Here is a 20922-nt window from a genome sequence, read left to right as displayed (position 1 = left end):
TTTGGTTCAAGTGTCAGGCTAGTGACTTTAAATTGCAGTTTTGCATTTCTTTTATTTTCCGCCATTGGTTAAGGCTGCTACTTTAAAAAAGAAGTTGCTGTCACATATTTCTGTAGCTTTAAGGGCTCTTATTTTTATGTATCTTTTTTCCCCTTTAGCTTAAAGGTCTATTTTATCTGAAATTATTCATAGTGGATAAGACCATGCTGGTGAGGTTTGCCTTGCTCCCACTAGATAAAGCTGAATTCCTTGTCTAAGGGTGAAAACTTGGTGCTCTTTTCTCCTTTGTACAAAGATTGGTTAATGAAGTTTATTATTCAGAACTTCTTTTCTGTCATTTTTACATGAGGAATGTGTTACTGACTTTTTTTTTGTGTGCTGGACAACTTGGCAAAATCTTGGACTGTCATGGTGATATCAGAGGAAGCCCAAAACCTGAGGAGTAACTGTAGACAGAAATCTGAGTTGGGACAGTCATCACACTCCTCCAAAGATCTTGTTAAAATCTTCCAGGAAAGGAAGCATCAACCTGACTTTTCTCTGCTTAAAAACAAGCAGGAAAAAAGACACTGTAGTGCTCAATGGAGCAGTGAAAGGCATACTTCCTGCTTTTGCTTAGCGTTTCACCCTTGAGTGTGCCCATCTAGTTTGCTTCCAGCAGTGGGGTGGATCTGTGACTATATACTTCACGGCAGAATTAAACTTGTTACGTCTTATTGGTGTAGTATAAAACATCTTTCATGTGACTTTTATGTGGCAGGAGTGGATGGTACATCCCTCATTACTGCAAACTTGGATAAGGTTGACAGTGACTTAAGTTCTTACCATTAAATGTTTGGTTGCCTTTGAAATGAGCTTGTGGTTTCAGACTAGTTCCTACTGGATTATGTCCCATCCCTGGCCTGGCTCCTCACCCCTCTGCATTTCAGTCAGATCTATGCTAGAAACTTTTGCTGGTTTTATCCATGTTGGTTACAGGTGTGAGTTTTTAACAACATTTCTGTACTGACAAAATCCCTAATGCGGATGGAGATTATACTGGCACAAACGTGCTTTTGCTGGTATTTTATTTTGCCATGGAAACTAACAAGCTCTGCCAGCAAAACCACTCTTTCTGATGCCTGGCACCATAGTAGTTCTGGCTGGGAGGAGCAGCAATTGCAGGGAAATCTGCTCAGCCCTTGCAGCCATGGACTGGAGCATGCATGCTCAGTGCAGTCTTCAGTGAATTTAGGTACCAAATTCTAAAGTCTCTGCTGAGTGTATGAACTGAGAATTTTCATAGTTGTATAACTTGGCGTAATTTTGGCAAATTTTCACCGGGATGGCAAAAAGCATCTTTGTTACATGAAGGCAACCTCCTTGCCAAATGTCAAGACCCTGCTCCAAAGTATGAGGTGCAAGAGCTTCTCATCAAAATGGCTGTACAGTTTTTCTAACATGAACAAAACATATTTTTCCCCTAATCTCTTTCTCAGTAATGACTGAATCATTTTATCTTAAACTTCCCTTGTGCCCACCGTTCCCCCCCCCCCCCAAAAAAAAAGAAAAAAAAAACAGCCTGAGGCAGGCAGCCAGCATGGAAAATTTCAGCCCGAATAGTTGAAGTTTGGCAAAGTTATAAGCAACTGAAAGCAGGGTCTTGGAAGTATTGAGCACTCTTAATGGTGGCACTACCAGCACAGCCTATAATAATTCCATACTGGGCTGGTCCACTCTGAAAACTTACATTGCCATAGCTACGTCTCTCAGGAAAAATCCACACCCCTGAGAGATGTAGTTAAGCCGGCTAATCCCCGGTGTAGACAGTGCAAGGTCAAAGGAAGAAATCTTCCATCTACCTAGATACTGCCTCTCAATGAGGTGGATTAACTTCAGTGATGGGAGAACCCCTCCTGTCACTGTAGTGACTGTCTACACTGAAGCACTCAGGATTTGACTTAAATCATGATTTATATCATGATTTAAATCACTAGTCAGGAAGACTCAATTTAATCATGGGTTTTCTACATAAAAATGCATTCTTGTTGGTGGTTATAACCTTAATAAATATTCTTCACAACTCAGAGATAGATGTAGGCTTCATTTTTAGAAGGTACACACTATACATTTTAAAACAGTGATTTATTTTGAAAACTTTTCAGATTAGTTTTACAGCTATATCAGAAAATGAATGATTGTTTGGTTATTTCATTTACCAAAGGTAACTAAAGCAGATATTTATGAAGTCACTGGGAGGTGAACTATCTCCAATTCAACAGGTTAATCATTAGTATTTGGAGGATTTTCTTGCCATGCTGTATTAGGAGGAGAACATCACCAGACAGACATTTAAATTGTTTTATTTAACTAAAACAACAACGTTAAGTATTCTGGATTTTTTTCTTCAACAGCAAACATCTAATATTTTAACATGACAAGCATATGTCCCTCGCTTTTCACATTTATCTCCAGACTTCTTCTCCTTGTCCAGAACTATTCCACCCCCAACAATCTTCTATTCATTGAACTTTTTGAAACTTTTCACTTTTAGAGAGGTAAGGGATTGACTCTGTGTACACAAATTTGCAGAGGGACAGTAGGGTTGAGGTCTGTTATTTCTCACCTCTATTTAATTTAAAACATTTTTGCTGTTAACAAGCATGTTACCTCTGGAGAGACAAATCCACAGTTTGAGAACCGCAAAATTAAGCATCTCTGATGGTATCTTCTAGATTGTGCACTGAGTCCCATTGGGTAGATAGAAAGATTCACCTAAATAATCTATACAGAAGCCTGTGGAACCCCATAAGATTGGGTCCCTATTCCATGAACTATTGGAACTCATTTACAAAACTTTTCTTAAACATGACATGAATGTATTGTCTCATACTATAGAATTAGAATTTATAATCCCTATTCCATGATGAGATATCTTTGAGCTATAGTGTGTCTTAATTAAAACTATCTTTAGGTTTTTTCCTCAAAAAGCATTTTATCAAAAAAATAAAAACCTTTTTTTTAAAAAAAATCATTGATTTTTATCCACCCTGGAAGCACTACAATGGCACGGTTGCAGTGCTGCAGCTGTGCTGCTGTAGCAGTTTAAGTGTAGACATAGCCTCAGCTGATGAACATCCTAACTTCGGTAAAATCAGCATTTATCCAAAGTGGAATTAGAATTTTGCTGTTTTCCATTATGTTGTGTGTTCTGAATACTGCTTTACAAAATGTTAGCAGTGCAGTCGTTCTGCTTCCTTCTTGTGCTATTCATATTTACTTGAGGGAAGTGATGATCTGATTAGTGAAACTCTGTTATCTGGCCATTTTGTGTGGAAACTGAACTTCCATAAATAGCTTATGAAAGGTAGGCTAATTTACAGATTAAGAACATAAGAATGACCATACTAGGTCAGACCAATGGTCCATCTAGCCTAGTATTCTGTCTTCCAACAGAGGCCAGTGCCAGATGCTTCAGTGGGAATGAACAGAACAAGGCAATTATTTAGTGATCCATCTTCTGTCATCTAGTCCCAGCTTCATGCAGTCAGAGGTTTAGAGACACCCAGAGCATGGGGTTGCATCCTGGACCCTCTTGGCTAGTAGCCATTGATGGACCTGTCTTCCATGAACTTAGTCTAGTTCCATACAGATTGTTTGGCTGTGGAGAATGTCTGCTGCTTTCTATGTAAATGTTTAATTATGAGCTATCTGAGTGTATGATGACGGTATTTCACCTTTAGTTCTGGTATTCAGTATTACTTGGCTTTTTGATTAACTGAGATTTTGTAGAATATTTGTCATCCACATGCCAAAAGATAGAACATAATACAGGAATGCTTCTTGGTACTACAATAAAAGATGTGGTTCAGTGTACATCAAAGTACTTTCAAAAGCAGGCTTGTTTGTTTAATGCTTCATACTTTAATTATGTTGAGGCTTCTGGGTGCACTGTATTCAATAGCACTGTACAATCAGAAGGAACAATCCCTTTTAAATGTGACATTTTTCTTCTTCTTAGGTTTTCTGTTGGAATATACGTCACACATTTATGGCGATTCTGAGCATCAGGGCAGATTTCTGCCAGGCCCAGCACAGCACCCTGGCTGACAAGTGAGCGTGTCCTACGTACCATAATTACTTTGCCTTGAAGACTCCAGACACAGCAGTCACCTTCAAATATATGGGATATCTTCTGCATATTGGAAGCATATTCCTTTTACTGACTCAAGCAAAACTAAGCATCAAGAAAACAAAGTGGAGAGAAGATCTGCCCTTATTTTTTTTTTGCCTCACCAGTGCCTAAATGTAGTACAGGCTGCCTAGTCTTGCATGTAGTCAGAATTTTTGGAGTCTGAAGGATACCACCTGCAGTTATTGAGGCCTAAATTGAATTCAAGTGGATTCTAAAGCAAACCTGGTTTTCTTGAAGTAAAAAATCTTAAAGAACAAACAGGTCAATAAAGATAGTTCTGATCAAGCCCAGGCATTTTAGTGGTCTTTTTAATGTTTTCTGCTGTGAAACATTTCAAGGGTTATTGATATTTTTTTTTTGCCCCCACATATATTTTTTTTGTTTGCCATTATGAACCGTCCAGCCCCGGTGGAGATTACTTATGAGAGTATGCGTTTTCTGATCACTCACAACCCAACCAATGCAACCCTCAACAAGTTCACAGAGGTAAGGTAGCCAGATACAGTAGTATGTTTTTTCCCCCATTCCTTGTGTTTTGAAATTTCTAAAGCAGCACTAGATCCACATCTCCCAGATCCACCATGGGTGATGCCATCAGAAATACCCTTTATACTTTATATAATTTAAAAAAAAAAAGCTTTAATGATCAGATACTTTGTTTCATTAAACTGTTTAAAGTTCTCCTGACTCTGTAAGAAGGAAGCCTTTGGTGATTTCCTTTCTTGAAAGTCCTACATCTTTTGACTGAGAGAGGCTGGATGGGACTCCTTTTGGAGCCCATAAAGGTGACTCCTCTTAGGTCCAGCCTACAATCAAAAGTTAGGTTGACCCAGCTACAAGGATCAGACGGTGTGAAAAATCTATGGCCTGACCAACACAGTTAAACCAACCTAACTTCTCAAGTAGACAGCACGAGGTTGACAGAAGACTTCTTCTGTTGACCGAACCACTGCCTCTCGGGAAGGTCGATTACCTATGCTTATGGGAAAACTCCTTCCGTTGGCATAGATAGTGTCTACGCAGAAATACTATAACGGCGCAGCAGCAGTAGACAAGCCGTAATACTCTGCCATCCCAATAACTTGCCGGGTGATTTAGCACGTTGTCTTTACTATTGAGTGAGACTACCCTTTGTTGTCTGATGTAATAAAACGTACTAACCCCAGAGAGCCATAGCTCATCTTCTGGCTTTTGAATAAGGATCTCTAGTGGTTGATTAATCTGTCTTTGGCCTTTTGACTAAGATCGAGTGTAATAAACCCACTTCCTTCCCTGACAAACCAAGGGACGCACCCCACCCATGTACTTAAGCACTACACCAGTACTGACTTGGACTCTAAATATGCTCCATGGGTGGCGTACCCGAGCCCATTTATCCACTGACATTTTAAAAAACTCCCGCACCCCAATCTGGGTCTATGTACTCTGTATGCATCTCATGAACCTTGTAACCGATACTTGTAATCCCTCATATCCCAAGCCTGACCCCAGATGTACAGTACCTTCCTTCGTAATTTGTGTAAATTTGACTTTAAACATTAACTTTTAATAACATTATTATAGAAGTCAGACTTTAATTAAAAAAAAAAAAAGAGGTCCTCAAACTCTGCTTCTAATCTCAGAATAGTTAACTATTTCTGGTAATGGAATTAGTAGTGATGACGTTTTTAAACTACGTCTTTAGCCTCAACTGAGATGAATGGCGTCACCTCCTCTGTACATTGGGTCATACCCAAATTACTGTAATTGAAACTATAAAGGCTTAAACGCTTGTTAAAACGGAAGCTTAAATTTTGCAGAAATAGATGGCATCACCCGAAAAGTACTGGTACAGCATACCACTAGATCCCGTCTTGCTGCAAACTGTGGCGCATCTTCTCGTAAGTCCTTTAGGAAGACTAGATCATGCCCTTGCAGGGGGAAGATTTGATCTAATAGATCTCTTCCATTTTGGTAAGATCTTGTGATCTGACACTGAGTTTTCATATCAACATGATTCCACCTTTCAGGAAGATGTTCTTTTTGTCAGCAATCCGCTCAAACACTAATGGTTAGTTTGGACTGAAACCCTGGTTTGTTTGTTTTTTCCCATTGATGTGATGTTTTCATTTTATTGTTATGGATTATATTTCTAATACCTTATCCAGGGGCCTAGAGCCTGGGATGGACAGTGCATGTGGGGTATTAAAGTGTAAAAATAAATTTTGAAGAGCCATTCCCAGTACAGGCCCAGGAGGAAATGCTGTCTGATCTTTCAAAATGAACTGGGGCAGCTTTAGTTTGATCTGATTATTTATCTAGCACCATGTGCTACTTATAGTGCATTACAAGGAAGCTAGAATACGGTTCTGTGTGTTCTGTTCCTCTCTGTTTCAAAATGTCTCAGCATTGCCTGAGGCAGACAGATCCATGCTTCTATTTAAAGAGAGAAAGAATCTGCATGCAGGGTATAAGTAGCTATTTTAATTTTGCTGTTACATATGCATACCTATAAGGCAGTTTTCCTACTCTGGCCTCCCGCCCTACGTGAGACTGACATAGAGGTATTTCCTATTCCTCTTCTCCCCCTGGCCTTTTAACCCTCATCGTAATGTCGGTCAAGACCACATCCTTTCAGCTTAGAACTGGATGAGACTCTTGGCGCTATCCTTGCTCCTCAGTTATCTAGTCTCCTCCATGGAACTGTAGAGCAATGTACACTGTGATTGATTCAGCATAGCATGTTTATTTGGCTTTGTTAAAGTTGAGAAAATGCTCTAATTCCCCATTCTGGGAGTATGATTCATGTGTTTGCTTTCCTTCTTGTTCTTAAAGGAGCTTAAGAAGTATGGAGTGACAACCTTGGTGCGAGTTTGTGATGCCACGTATGATAAAGCTCCTGTTGAAAAAGAAGGAATCCAAGTTCTAGTGAGTCTCTTTTAAAATTCTTTCTGAACTGAAAAATCATTAAATATGAATCAGATGTTCCAGCACTGTTTGGCATTCATGCTTCTGCCTGATAATGACCCAGGACTGTGCGACTACTATAAAATTTGAGAGCTCACTTTGATATGCTTGTTCAGTAAAGTGCTTGTAACTTTGTGAAATACATCTGAGATATTTTTGATTATTACTACAACCAGGAGTTCTAGTTAGAATAGAAACTCTTATTCATGGAGGTCTGGGTGCCTCAGGAGATATTTTGCTGTTCATCTCTTGGTCACTGATTTGAATGTGGATTAGGTTAGTACGGACAAAGTTAATGGTGTATCATCTATTCAGCCTATGTGATTTGATTTGGTAGTCTCAATTCTGGACCTAGAACCAGTGACAATTTCATAACTGGCTTTGCTGTTGGCAGCTACGGAATGAAGAGTGACTTCTCTACTAAAGGTGGTATCTTTAAAACATGGGTAAAATGTATTGATGGGGTATTTGTTCTGCTTAAACTGAACTTCCATTTCTAGTGATAATCTCAGACATTTCACAGGTACTAACTTGACTTTAAAAATATCGTTGTTGCTTAACTGGCATTCACTTATTACTTTTGAAATTTTTAACACACAGGCTGAAAACAGCCATAATTTTACATAGCGGTTATATTTGACACATGGCTGTATTGTATATGTTGTAGACCAGTTCTAGCATAAAACGCCAGTAATGTGAGAGGTCCAACTCGCTATAGAAGTCAGTGGGCTCAGCTGTAAGTGCAGTGTACCTAGTGGCTTCTTCCCTTCTTCTTCAGGAGGTATAATTCTGTAACTGTGCTGTTTATGGTTAGATTTGCACAGTGAAATATGGTATTGCTTGGTGTCTCTAGGTTGATTTTTTTGTTAGCGGTGTGAAGGCATTAGGGATGAAGGCAGATATGAAAATGCATTACCTCAAAAGTTAACAGCTATTGTATGTCAGATGTGACTTTTCAATATAATAAAAAGGCTGAAGTGACTCCTCAGTCTCTCCGCTGGCATCTCAGAAGCTGCACCCTGCCTAACAGTTAGTTGTAGGTAGTCAGTCTTCTATTGCCTCTCATTTTTGTGGCTAGAGACCATGGACAATTTGGAGGAAAATCCACACAACTCTGCGGGACTTGTATTTATGGGATACATTCTGTTCTGCGTGATCCTACTCTTAAACTTATATATGACTTCAAAAGAAAAGCCTCAGAGTTATTTAAAAATGGGTACTGCCATGCTCTGATTTCAGCACTAGGTTGTGGGGAGCCTCTCGCCTCACTGCGGCATTGAAGTTTCTCTGCTGGATGATCCTCCCCACTCCACCACAGCTGTTAACCATAGTGTTTCCAGAGCATCATCAAAGCAAATGAATTATAGCAGTCAGTTTGCTCTGCTGGGAAAGCAAACTGGCCAGGAACAGCACAGGAAAGTTACAGCATATTAAAAAAAAAAAACAAAAAAACCCAGCACAGGCTCATGAGCAATCCTCCTTCTACCAGAGGTGCAGTTTCTTTTATTCTACCTCCGCATTTCTGTTTGAAATGCATATGTGTAGCGGTCATAAAATTCCATAGGAGTGTGATGGTGTTTTGGTCAAAACAACTTGTTTACAGGTGAGGTGCATGCACCATGCTGACTGGAAAATGGGCCAGTGTCAATTATGGTGCAGAAGGGCCAGTTTACTTCTGCAATGATGACCGAATATCTATTTAGGAGCTCATATTGTCCTCAGCACCATGATATTTGAGTGCCTTACAAATTCTAAATTATATACACAGGATCCTGTATGTTTGCCACATTTGTCCTTGATAACCAGCCTTCTCTCTGCATTCAGTATGTAACTGCTCCTAGTATGCTCTTGTTGCAGGAGAGCAAAACAGCAGAGGGAACAAGTCCTGTAGACATCAGACAAGGATAACAGAAAACAGGAGGTGACAGAGAAGATTTGCTGCTAATGTCATACTTGAGCCAGATGATTCCAGCCATGATAGTGTCTTCATTACTTAATACATCACAGTGGTATTTTGGCATTTAAGAGTGGCTCTGAATATTCAGCAGCACGACCCACAACCACTTGTCCCTCTTGAAACCAGCTCTGTCAAAACAGGCTGCTGTCACCATTCAGAAATGGTGTTATATTACCAGCTGGCTGAGAAAATGACACATACCACTATTTAAAGCTAACGTTTGTTTACAAAAATAACAAAGATTAAAACTACAGCATGTGTTATTTAAAACTGTTGAGGTCAAAAGCCTTATGAAACTCGTGAAACAGAATATTTTAGTAAAGCTTGAGTTCTTTCCATGATATAAGGTAATATACTAGTAAGACAAACAAAGACGGTGGAATGTGGCAGCTAGTGAGCCTGCTTTGACAGATGGCATAGTGAGAAAGCAGGGAATTGGAGAATTAGATGTAGCCTGTTTGAACTATTAGTGTTGGTAAACAAGTGTATGCAATAAAGAGATGAAACTAGGGAAATAGGAGGCTGGAATGGATAATAGTATCTTTGGGATTAATGTACCAGATGACCAGAGGAAAGCTAATGTGATGCCAATTTTTAAAAAGGGCTCCAGAGGCAATCCTGGCAATTGCAGACCGGTAAGCCTAACTTCAATACCAGGCAAATTGTTGAAACTATAGTAAAGAACAGAAGTATCAGACACATAGATGAACGTGATTGTTGGGGAAGAAGTCAGCATGGTTTTTGTAAAGGGAAATCACACCTGACCAATCTACTAGAATTCTTTGAAGGGGTCAACAAGTATGTGGACAAGGATGATCCAGTGGATATAGTGTACTTAGATTTTCAGAAAGCCTTTGACAAGGTCCCTCACCAAAGGCACCTAAGCAAAGTAAGTTGTCATGGGGTAAGAGGACAGGTCTTCTCGTGCATCAGGAGCTGGTTAAAAGATAGGAAACGAAGGGTAGGAATGAATGGTCAGTTTTCAGAATGGAGAGTGGTAAATAGTGGTGTCCCCCAAGGGTTGTACTGGGACCAGTACTGTTCAACATATTCATAAATGATCTGGAAAAAGAGGTAAACAGTGAGGTGGCAAAATTTACAAAACTACTCAAGGTAGTTGAGTCCAAAGCAGACTGCGAAGAGTTAAAAGGAATCTCACAAACCTGGGTGCCTGGGCAAGAAAATGGCAGATGAAATTCAATGTTGATAAATGCAAAGTAATGCACATTAGAAAACATAATCCCAACTATACATGTAAAGTGATGAGGTCTAAATTAGCTGTTACCGCTCAAGAAAGAGATCTTGGAGTCATGGTGGATAGTTCTCTGAAACCATCCAGTCAATGTGCAGCGGAGGTCAAAAAAGCTAACATGTTGGGAATCCTTAGGAAAGGGATAGATAAGTTAGAAATTATCATATTACCTCTATGTAAATCCATGGTACGCTCACATCTTGAATACTGCGTGCCGATCAGATTGCCCCATCTCGAAAAAGATATATTGGAATTGGAAAAGGTACAGAAAAGGGCAACAAAAATGATAAGGGGTCTGGAACGGCTTTCATATGAGGAGAGATTAAGAATACTGGGACTTTTCGGCTTGGAAAAGAGACTAAGGGGGATATGATAGAGGTCTATAAAATCATGACTGGTGTAGAGAAAGCAAATAAAGAAGTGTTATTTACTCCTCATAACACAAGAACTAGGTGTCACCAAATGAAATTAATAGCTAACAGGTTTAAAATAAACAAAAGGAAGTATTTCTTCACACAATGCACAGTCAACTTGTGGAACTCTTTGCCAGAGGGTATTGTGAAGGCCAAGACTAGAACAGGGTTAAATTAAGAACTAGATAAGTTCATGGAGGATTGGTCCATCAATGGCTATTAGCCAGGATGGGCAGGGATGCAAAACCATGCTCTGAAGTGTACCTAGCCTCAGTTTGCCAGAAGCTGGGAATGGGCGACGGGATGGATCACTGGATGATTCCCTGTTCTGTTCATTCCCTCTGGGGCACCTGACATTGGCCACAGTCAGAAGACAGGTTACTGGGATGAATGGACCATTGGTCTGTCCCAGTATGGCCATTCTTAAGTTCTTATGTCAGTTCTTTAAACTATAAGTTAATGTGGTTTTAAATGGTTATGTGTAAGTAACATGAGAGAAATCCAAAGCAAGGACATGAAGAGTTAAGGCTGAATTCCGTTCTTTGAAACATTCCAGTTCACCAGGGAGAATCAAGTAATGGGTCATTCTTTTCTATGGAACTCTGTGAAATTTGTCATTGACTAACTACTGTGAGAACAACGTTGGTCCTAAATGATTATGGATACCAATTTGTGTGTTTTTGGATTAAATATTGAATGTGGAGTATAAACTCCTACAAAAGTTAATTTGAAAAGGAGCTGAGTGCACTAAATACGTCATATGGTCAGGCCCTGCATCCATATTCTGGATTAATCACCTGCAGAATTATTTTGGAGAAATGAGGCTTTCAGTTTCAGTAGCTCTAACAATGGCAGATTTGTACCCTTGCAATTTCTCAACTACTAATATTTAAAGGTTGTTCTTGTGTTGAGGTCTTCTCAACTAAAGATGTTAAGCCTTGAAAAATGTGGACAATAGAAATACTGACAGGTTTCAGAGTAGCAGCCGCGATAGTCTGTATCTGCAAAAAGAACAGAGTACTTGTGGCACCTTAGAGACAAACAAATTTATTTGAGCATAAGCTTTCGTGGACTAAAACCCACTTCATTGGATGCATGAAATACTGACCATCTTAATTATAGTGACAGGTTTCAGAGTAACAACCGTGTTAGTCTGTATTTGCAAAAAGAACAGGAGTACTTGTGGCACCTTAGAGACAAACAAATTTATTTGAGCATAAGCTTTCGTGGGCTAAAACCCACTTCATTGGATGCATGAAATACTGACAATCTTAATTATAGTGACAGGTTTCAGAGTAACAGTCGTGTTAGTCTGTATTTGCAAAAAGAAAAGGAGGACTTGTGGCACCTTAGAGACGAACCAATTTATTTGAGCATAAGCTTTCGTGAGCTACAGCTCACTTCATCGGAGCTGCAGCTCACGAAAGCTTATGCTCAAATAAATTGGTTCGTCTCTAAGGTGCCACAAGTACTCCTTTTTTAATTATAGTGGTGTTGGATGGCTATTCCTGGAACTGATAAGCAGATGACAGCTCCTACTCTGATGGTGTGCCATCCTGTCTAATGGGCTACCCAGGAAGTGTCACGGTGCTAGTTACAATTACATTTCAAAATTAAGAGCCCAGTAGCGTTGTGCTTCTCCAGAGTTTCTGCATGTCTTTTCTAGGCTCCTGAAGGAGGAGAGTATGAAGTCAGGATCCTCAAGGTACTGCATGATAGCCATAGTTCTCCTAGCCAAGGGCTAGAAGAAGGCTCCTTTCACTCTAGTTTCTGAGAAGAGAATAAAACCTGGGCCCACCTTTGTCTTGAAATGTAATTTCAAGACACACACACACACACACACACAACTCTATAAACAGAAAGCATAGATGCCAAAAGTGAATTATCTAGTGAAAAAGATTTGGAAATAATCTCACATAAAATTCTGACTTATAGCCATGCTCATATTATGCAGTATGATTCAGACAGTTCTTTACGTTCTTGACAATCTTTCATAAGGAGGAAAAAAAAATCATAGATGCTGCTCAGTTATTCACTTTTCCATTTATTTTTAAGCACTATATTTTGCATATGAGTAAGAGGCATGTGTTTGTAATTGTGGATAATACCTAGGGTAGGTATGAATGCCTCTTCCTAATCAGATGCCATGTATTGCAGTTGGACAAGCTGATCCAGTGGAATAGTTGTGCGGCAATCTTTTCAGACTCTTCCATGCAGAGTATACGGTACAAATAATATTTTGAAGTGGTGTACTTTTAGGCAAAAGTCTACACAGTTCTCTTCATCCTCCTTTAAGTATTAAATTGAATTACAGTTTATTTAGATTTAATTACAAAATTTCAGTGATATTTCAAAGACAGTTGTTTAGTTTTTCCACAAAGTCCATTCTACAACTGAGTCGTCAGTCAGCAATTTCCACTAGACCAAATTAGCTGATTTTTAGTGAATTAGCTTTTAATTTAAAATGTTTAAGGATATTTAAATTTTGTTGAGTATTATATTATGATATAATTGAATCTGTATCTGGAATACTAGGAAATTATATGTTTAATAACAACCGTGTAGAATTTGGATGTTGACTGAATAAAAGCCTGTGCCACCCCCTGCTCCTCTCCCGCTAGCCCTGCTGTTCATTGTGGATTGCATTCTCTGTCAATGTGTATAATCCCTGCACAAAAATTATAGCTAATCTTTTCTTCCCCTGAAGGACTGGCCATTTGATGATGGAGCGCCACCCCCAAATCAAATAGTTGATGACTGGCTAAACCTGTTGAAAACCAAATTTCGTGAAGAGCCTGGATGCTGTGTTGCTGTGCATTGTGTTGCAGGATTGGGAAGGTACGTGTTTTGCTCTTTTGGTTTTGTAAGGGATTCACTTTAGCATATACATAAACTAGTTGAAGATTTCATTCTGAAAGATAGCTACATTCATTCAGTTACAAAAAACCAAGCAAACTATGTTTAAGTAACATCAGCAACTTCATACCATCATAATCAAGGAAGCTTACTACAATTTTAAAATGGTAGGTGACACGGCAACTGTATCTCAAAGCTCTTGTTTCATTTTGGATTGTTTGTTCACAGTAGCTGATCTGACAGATCATAATGTGTCAGAAGAATTAGAGAATCTACTCAGTGGAAAATGCATTGCATCTCTCTGCTAAAAATCTCTTGTGCTTTTTGACAAACCTAATGTATATATGCAGTATAAGCCAAATACATTGTTTGCTCTGGGCCTAAGCTACAAGGTTCTGAATGCCTTCTATTCCATTGACTTCAGTGGGAGTTTGAGATTCTATAAGCACTTTATATGGTTGGATTCTTTTTTGTTGCCTTCCAACTAGTCAAAGCCATTGAATAATGTTACAAAATATTGGCATGCAACATTTCACTGAAAAGATAGCTTTTTTTTTTTTAATATATTAATGCTTGGAAGTCCCAAACTAGTTTTTAAACTCTTATTGTTTTGAGGTTGAGACATTTAAAAGCAGACCAGAGCAATTTTTGTCACTTATAAACACCTGAAAAGAAAGGTTCACATGGAAGTACTGAGGGCATTTCCTGCAGCAGTGTGAATGCTGGAATAATAATACATTGATACACAGCAGGTTTAACAGCCTGTTTGGTGGTTAGGGGACCCAGTGAATGATAATTTGCCCCATCAGCCCTAAACTGCCTTTCCTCAAATTGGTAAATCAGGATATTGGTTCTATGGCTCTTTGCAATCCCTTAATTCTTGGCTGTATCGCCTACCCCCAATATACAATTCATACATCTATTTCCACAGGAGCTACAGATTTCATATTCATCCTAAGGCTAGGACAGGTATTGTTTGAGATTGCAGTGTTGTTTTGTTACTGGAAGCTAAGCAAATTGTCATGTGTGCCACTTCCCTCTCTATTTTCCTATCTCCCATTACTCTACTCCCCACACAGACAGCATCACCTTCCCTCCCAGCCTGGGAAGGGAGTGCACCAAGATTGTGCCTGATTTGTGGATTTCTATAGCTTCTAATTATTAGGACAGCTGACAAGATTATTAATGACCTCTTCCAAAATGTGTAAGCTCCAGTTTAATATCTAAAATAAACTTGTGGAAGGTGGTTTTGGACAGATTGGACTGTCATTTAAAATTAGTCTTTTGAATCATTTAATCAGATTTCATAAGGTAATCGGGGGTCAGGCTAGTTCAGTACTTGCATGAGGGAACTCTGAGATGCAGCAGAATATAACTCATTCAGTGGGTGTCACTCCTATATTAGTACTGGCTACCATCCCAGCATAATGCTAGGGGAACTGTTCTGTAGGAGTTTCCATTTTTTGATAAAGACCCAAAACCAAGGTCCATTGTGCCTGAGGTCCCCCTGGTACTTCCTGGTCATAATCCAATTTTAGTAATCCTATACTGTCTCCTAAATTTCCTCCTTGGTTTTCAACCTAATATGCTATTCACTACCTCCTCTAAACTGTTATACATAAGTGCTATATGCTATTTAAAAGTTGATCTGTTTTCCCCAACGTGGCCGGATTTTAGTGGTGGGTAAAGAGAGATCTCTCTCGTATATGTGCTGATTTCTTTGTGGGTCCGAAATGCAATTTCCCTCTCCTCCAGGAAGGAGTCACTATGTTTGCGACTAAAAAGAAAATTCATTTCTTCAGGTAATTGGGAAAGCTAAATAGAACATCCAGTCTCTCAAATGTAAACAAATAAGTTCTGTAAACAAATCGCTACTTGTCCTACATGCTGGGAACGAAGAGATAAATACTTGAGATGCTTCTGTGATTGGGGTGGGAGACTTATAAATTCTTAAATAGGTATAATGAAAACACAGAAAGGTGGGATAAAGAAAAATCAAGAAGAGTCATGTAAGTTGGGTTGGCTGGTCTTAACTTGGTTGTTAAATCCATTTCTTCCCCTAGGGGAGAGGTGAAATGCTGAAGCAGGGAAAAACCTGAGTAATGCAAAAACATGGCAATTAACATGATTTGCTACTCCGTTCTTTGTCTTGTTTCCGTGTGAGGATTTTTTTGGGAGGGGGAGAAGGGTGGAAGATGACCACAGATTGTAGCTCAATTAAAAGATTTAAAGCCCTCCTGCTTCTTGCCCAGCATTAAGTCAAAGTGTGCTGACAGTTTGACATCTACTGTTATTACAGACATGAGTTGGTAGGTTTATTCATTAGGAATGACCTTTCTGGTTTTTCTCTGGGTTCCTTTTTTTGTAGAAAGAAAAGGAAGAACTTCTTGTAAGTTTTGCTTAGGCCCTGGGAAGCACTGCATTTATGCTGCTTGGGAATTGAACCTCAAATGTTGTCTGTTCTACTACTTACGTTTTTAAAGTGCATTTAGTGTTTGTGGGGTTTCAGACTGACAGCAGTGAAAACTGAAGTTGCGTTTATCCAGGTGCTGCACAGCAGTGACGGAGCAAGCTGCCCTGCCAGAGTTGTTCAGTTTTGTTCCTGATTAACTGTAAGGGCAAGTAGTTCAGTTTACAACCTCTGTTCAGTCCTTGACCTCTCCTCTGCCACCAAGGTGCAAGTGTAATTGTGTGCTATTGCTAATATGAACAACTGAGCACTAGGACGTGGACTCAGAGCATCATATCCCTTCACATAGCACTCCTGAATCAGCCATCCACACATCCTTCCCACTCAGCTGGGTTGGTTTCAGAACAGTGACCTGCAGGGGAAAATCTTATTCCATTGCCCCTTAAGTCCCACAAATAACCTAGCAAAAGGAATAAGTGTCAGTGTTGTCATTTCAAAAGCAGTGCATCTCTTTGGTCTGTATGGGATTAAAGCTGTGTTGTAACAAGAAGTTAAATGCACCAAAGATGAACCTCAAATTTCTTCATGGCCAGCAGAGTACAAAATTATTTTATAGTAAAAAAGTAAAGAATAAAAATCCATTATTACTATTTCATGGCAGACACTGAAGGAGCTATTGATTTTGGTGCTGGAAGCAAAGCTGTGTGCTGAAGAGAATTTTACATTAGATGCTGCAGGCAAATGGCTTGCTGTAGGTAAAATATTTAAAGACAGGATACTTAAGCTGTTTGTTTATAGACTAATTTGATCTATTTTGAGGGGTTCAATACATTGGTTCTCTAGACTGTTAACATAAATACTGATTTCTCTTTGTAGGGCCCCTGTCCTAGTTGCACTGGCTCTCATTGAATGTGGGATGAAGTATGAGGATGCAGTTCAGTTCATAAGGCAGTAAGTAAAAGTAACCAGCTCTCCAGCACGTTTCCCCTCTCCTATGTCTGTCTATGCAATTTTATCTTTGTGTTTTTAAGAGCAATGTGCACTTGTAGCAAGACTTCTTAAACTGCTGATAGTTTCCCAGTAGCTGTGTCCTGCCAGTTCTGGGCATAACTTTAATGCCAAGGCTTACACCCTCCTGGGTGTGGAGGTTGGGGGGCAGGGAAGAGCCAACCTTTTACATTTGCTTGTGAATTAAGGCACTGGTTTGTGACCCAGTGCATTTGGAGTGAAAGTAAAATGCTAACAAAAGAACTTAGTAAAATTCCTGCTTGAGGTGGACACTGACAAATTACTAAAGAACCAAAACCAAATGTAGCCTGGCCAAGTACCATAGCAGCATGACATTCTATAGCTCTTGGGCCAAGCAGCATGATCAATCTACAGCAGGAACCCTGATGGTCTCATGTGTGGAAGGGGCACAGTCTGCTTAGAAAATGTTGGCAGCCATCCAACATGGAAAAAAGGCAAAAGTGGTGCTTGAATGAGAGAGAGCACAAACTTCTGGTGTTTTTTGTTGTAGCATCAGATCTTGAAATGAAGCCCACCAGGTAGGAAGATTCTATACAACCATGTGCCAAAACCCTGCTTTGTGTTGCTGTTGGAGCTACAGGGTCTTCAACTGCCTCCCTAATCCATCTCACTGTCAAGAGGACTTTCTTGGTCCTCCTAAATTTTCTTTCTTGATTTCCTCTCACTACTTCTAGCTTTACCTCTTTCTTATTAAGCTAAATTACCCTCTTTGTTAACTCCCTTCAAATATTTGTATTTAGTTGTCATGTCTTCACTTATCTAATTCTACACATGCAGACATCACATTAATCTTCAAGGGGCGGGTGGAGTATCCCTTATGTCATTCAGCACCACTTCTGCTTGTAGGAGAGGCAGTGGACTCCAGGGAAGCTAAATCTCCCAACCCAAAGGCATGCTGTAGTCTGCTCAGTAAGATGAGGGAGGGAAGCGTTTTATAATCTATAGATTTAACTAATTCAGCTCTACAGATCCCGAGTTTCACGTCCCAGTTAAGATCTCCTTTCCTAGAGGAGACAGTGGATAATGAAGTGAGCCAGGTGACAGTTCTGTGGGGCTGGAAAAACCTTGCAGCGAGCAGCTATCTTCTTTGAAATATACACAATAACTGAAGCCGTACTTTTGCAATTGATATGACGCCTTCATTCTGTTTATTTTAGGAAAAGGAGGGGAGCTTTCAATTCCAAACAGCTGCTTTACCTTGAGAAATACCGACCTAAGATGCGATTACGCTTCAAAGATACCAATGGTCACTGCTGTGTTCAGTAAAAGAAACCTTAAACGAAGGCTGAAGTTATCATGGCTGTTTTCTGGACTCTTGTCACCTGGAAATGTGAATCTGGAATCAAACTACGTCATCAAATTAGTGGTGGAGTCAGTGCTCCTCAGCCTCTGTCCTAATGGTGGTGATGATTTAAAAAAAATAATAAAATTAAAAAAAGAAACATTTCAGTGAAGGATTGTTTTCTCCTCAAGCTGCAGTTTGAATATCTGCCAGGAGAAAATCAGTTTCTGAACCTTCTGTATTTTTAACTTTTTTTAAAAAAATAAAATAAAGTGAAGTTTATGTCTAAGGAAAACCAGCAGAGCATTGGGTTGTGCAGAAGCCATTTTCTTGGTTTGGGGACAGTGCTTCATAGTTAGGTCCTGGCATGTGGAATTTCCTTTGGGACGTCCTTTTTTTTTTTTTTCCTCCCCCTCCCCCCTTATTATTATTTTTTTTAAAATTGCGTTTTTTTTCCCCTTTCCTTGCTGAGAGCTGGCAGACAGAAATAAGGAGGAGCCTTTGTTGCTGTAGGTGAGCAGTCTGACAGCCTTAAGTCCCACTGGGCACTTTTCGAGAAATATAGTGGTGGTTGTGTTCTGTGTCTGTGTGGCATTTAGACTTTGCAAATGACAGGATGTTTTTGGTAGTTTTCTTTAACTGAAGACTCTCTTTTTCTAATTGGTGGAGGTAGTATTTTTACAAATAATGCTCTGTGTGCGTGTGTGGGCATGTGTGCGCGTGCTTGACTAAATTGTACTTCTCCAAAAAACTTGTCTGGGAAGTTAACTTTCTGCTATTTGGGTAGAAAAATTATTTCTTGGTGGAGGAAGATTCAGACATCCATAATCCAGAAGTGTCCTGGTTAACTAAAAGATTCCAGGCAGGGAGTTTTTAACTCCTCTGTCCTAAGAAACAGAAAGGCTGTTATGGTCATTGTCCAGATTATCTCTGCCTCTTTGAACATAATAAAACAGGACTTGAAGTGTCTCATTGGTACTGCCTGTGAGGCTCAGATAATATATATGCAGTTTGGTCTCCGAATAAATGCCTGGTTATGGGTATTTTCCCAGACTGGTCCTCATGTACAGTTCAGTTTAATTACTGATTGCCTTGTTCTTTTTTTCTTTACCAGGCTCTTTCTGAAAGAGAATCACTGGTTACACACCAACAATGCCTAATGTGCATACACTGTCAGCAGGCCGTAACTTACGGGGTGGGGAAAATGCTGATTTTGGGGGGCAGGGGCTGGAATGTATTGTTTGAGGACCAGTGCAGTATTTTCTTTGCAGAGTCATTGCTGGGTTCAGTGCACTAATCAAGACTAGTAATTTGCACTGCCTCTGAGAGGTCGTTTCAGTAAAACTGGTTTTACCAAATGAATTGTAATGCCAGCTTAGTGTTCTGCCACATTAGCAATCTTGTGTGCTTTCAACTCAACATTGTGTTTGTAATAGTGGTCAGCCGCTGAGGACTTTGAACACAGGTTTAGGATCGTCTTGTCTTGTGGTCTCTTGCTGTGCAGCACCAAAGGCTTTCATTTGTCTGTCCCAGCAGCAGTGCCAGCAAGTGCAGACTGGTACCCCCTCTTTACTAATACCTCAGATGCTGGTTATGTGAACTGCCTCTGTACAATATTGTCCTAGTCCAAAGTTTTTTTTAATTTGTAACCTAACAAAACTGCATAAACACTTTCAGAAAACACATAATGGATTTTAAAATTCTGTTTCTAGAAGTGTGTTTAAGTTAAAACAAAAAATGACGGTACTACTCAAACCTTCCCACTTAAGGACATGCCAAAAGATCCCGCTGTAGGTTCACGGCTATAAAACACTGCACCCCCCCCAAAGCTCAGATACTGTACCGTGACTTGAGCTGTATTAATGTAGTAACAAACTCCTTCCTGCCTTAAAATGTGTAACGTGCTCAATTTTTGTGTGTGTGTTGTAGATAAAGGGGGCACACAAGAGTGCGTGATGCTAATTCCTACTTGTTAGGAAAATAATTGGTAATGTTTGATTCTGCGCAGGGGTACGTAAGGCTCTAATATTGCCCCCCACCCCCGAACGACAAACCAACATTTTAATTATTCTCAGTTGGATTTTTGTTTCTGCGAAATTAAAATCTTTGATTTTGAACTGAATAAAGTATTGATAGCTGATTTCAGTTTGACAAATGAGAGATGTCAGACTGGAGGGGAAAAGCGTTGTAGCCAGATTGAAAACCAAAGCCCCAGACCCTTTAAAGAACAATAAAAAACCCTATTTACATGCTCTGTGTATAACTGCATTCCTCCTAGTTTTACTTTGATTTATAATATATTATATTAGCTTGTACTATGACCTTGCAACCTTAACTGAATTGAGAAAACATGATAAAGTCACAAGGGTGCACAGACTCGTAGACATGAGGGGGAGCTTGATTGTGACTGGGGTCCAACAGGCACAATAGCTGGTTCAGCACTTGGACATAGTGCAATAAAGTTCTTACTGTAAATGGCTCTTACCTCTGGTTCCCAATTAATTTACTCATTGCATAGATGTTAAATTTTGTTCTTTACCCTGGTTCCTAAACAGATTCAGACCAATCTGTCTACAGACACTCCTTCTTAGATGGTCTGATGA

At 39.6% G+C, this 20922-nt stretch overlaps 1 protein-coding gene across 2 annotated transcripts in view; it reads left to right on the top strand.

Annotated features, from left to right (window-relative positions):
• PTP4A2 (protein tyrosine phosphatase 4A2) overlaps nt 1–20571 on the top strand; it is a 30008-nt gene extending 9437 nt beyond the window's left edge. The window contains exons 2-7 of one of the 2 annotated variants that reach the window (XM_077837761.1): nt 4001–4435; nt 4578–4660; nt 6989–7081; nt 13450–13580; nt 16885–16959; nt 18195–20571. In XM_077837761.1, coding sequence (XP_077693887.1) covers nt 4604–4660; nt 6989–7081; nt 13450–13580; nt 16885–16959; nt 18195–18303 — 465 coding nt within the window. In that variant the 5' untranslated portion in view covers nt 4001–4435; nt 4578–4603 and the 3' untranslated portion in view covers nt 18304–20571. Of the gene's footprint in view, nt 1–4000; nt 4661–6988; nt 7082–13449; nt 13581–16884; nt 16960–18194 lie in introns of both variants that reach the window. The other variant, XM_077837760.1, reaches the window with a different exon arrangement.
• The last annotated feature ends 351 nt before the right edge of the window (nt 20572–20922 follow it).

Source organism: Eretmochelys imbricata, chromosome 19 (assembly GCF_965152235.1).
Source record: "Eretmochelys imbricata isolate rEreImb1 chromosome 19, rEreImb1.hap1, whole genome shotgun sequence".
Taxonomy (NCBI): domain Eukaryota; kingdom Metazoa; phylum Chordata; order Testudines; family Cheloniidae; genus Eretmochelys; species Eretmochelys imbricata.
Note: the sequence above shows the minus strand (reverse complement) of the source record. Positions and strands in the feature narration are given on the sequence as shown.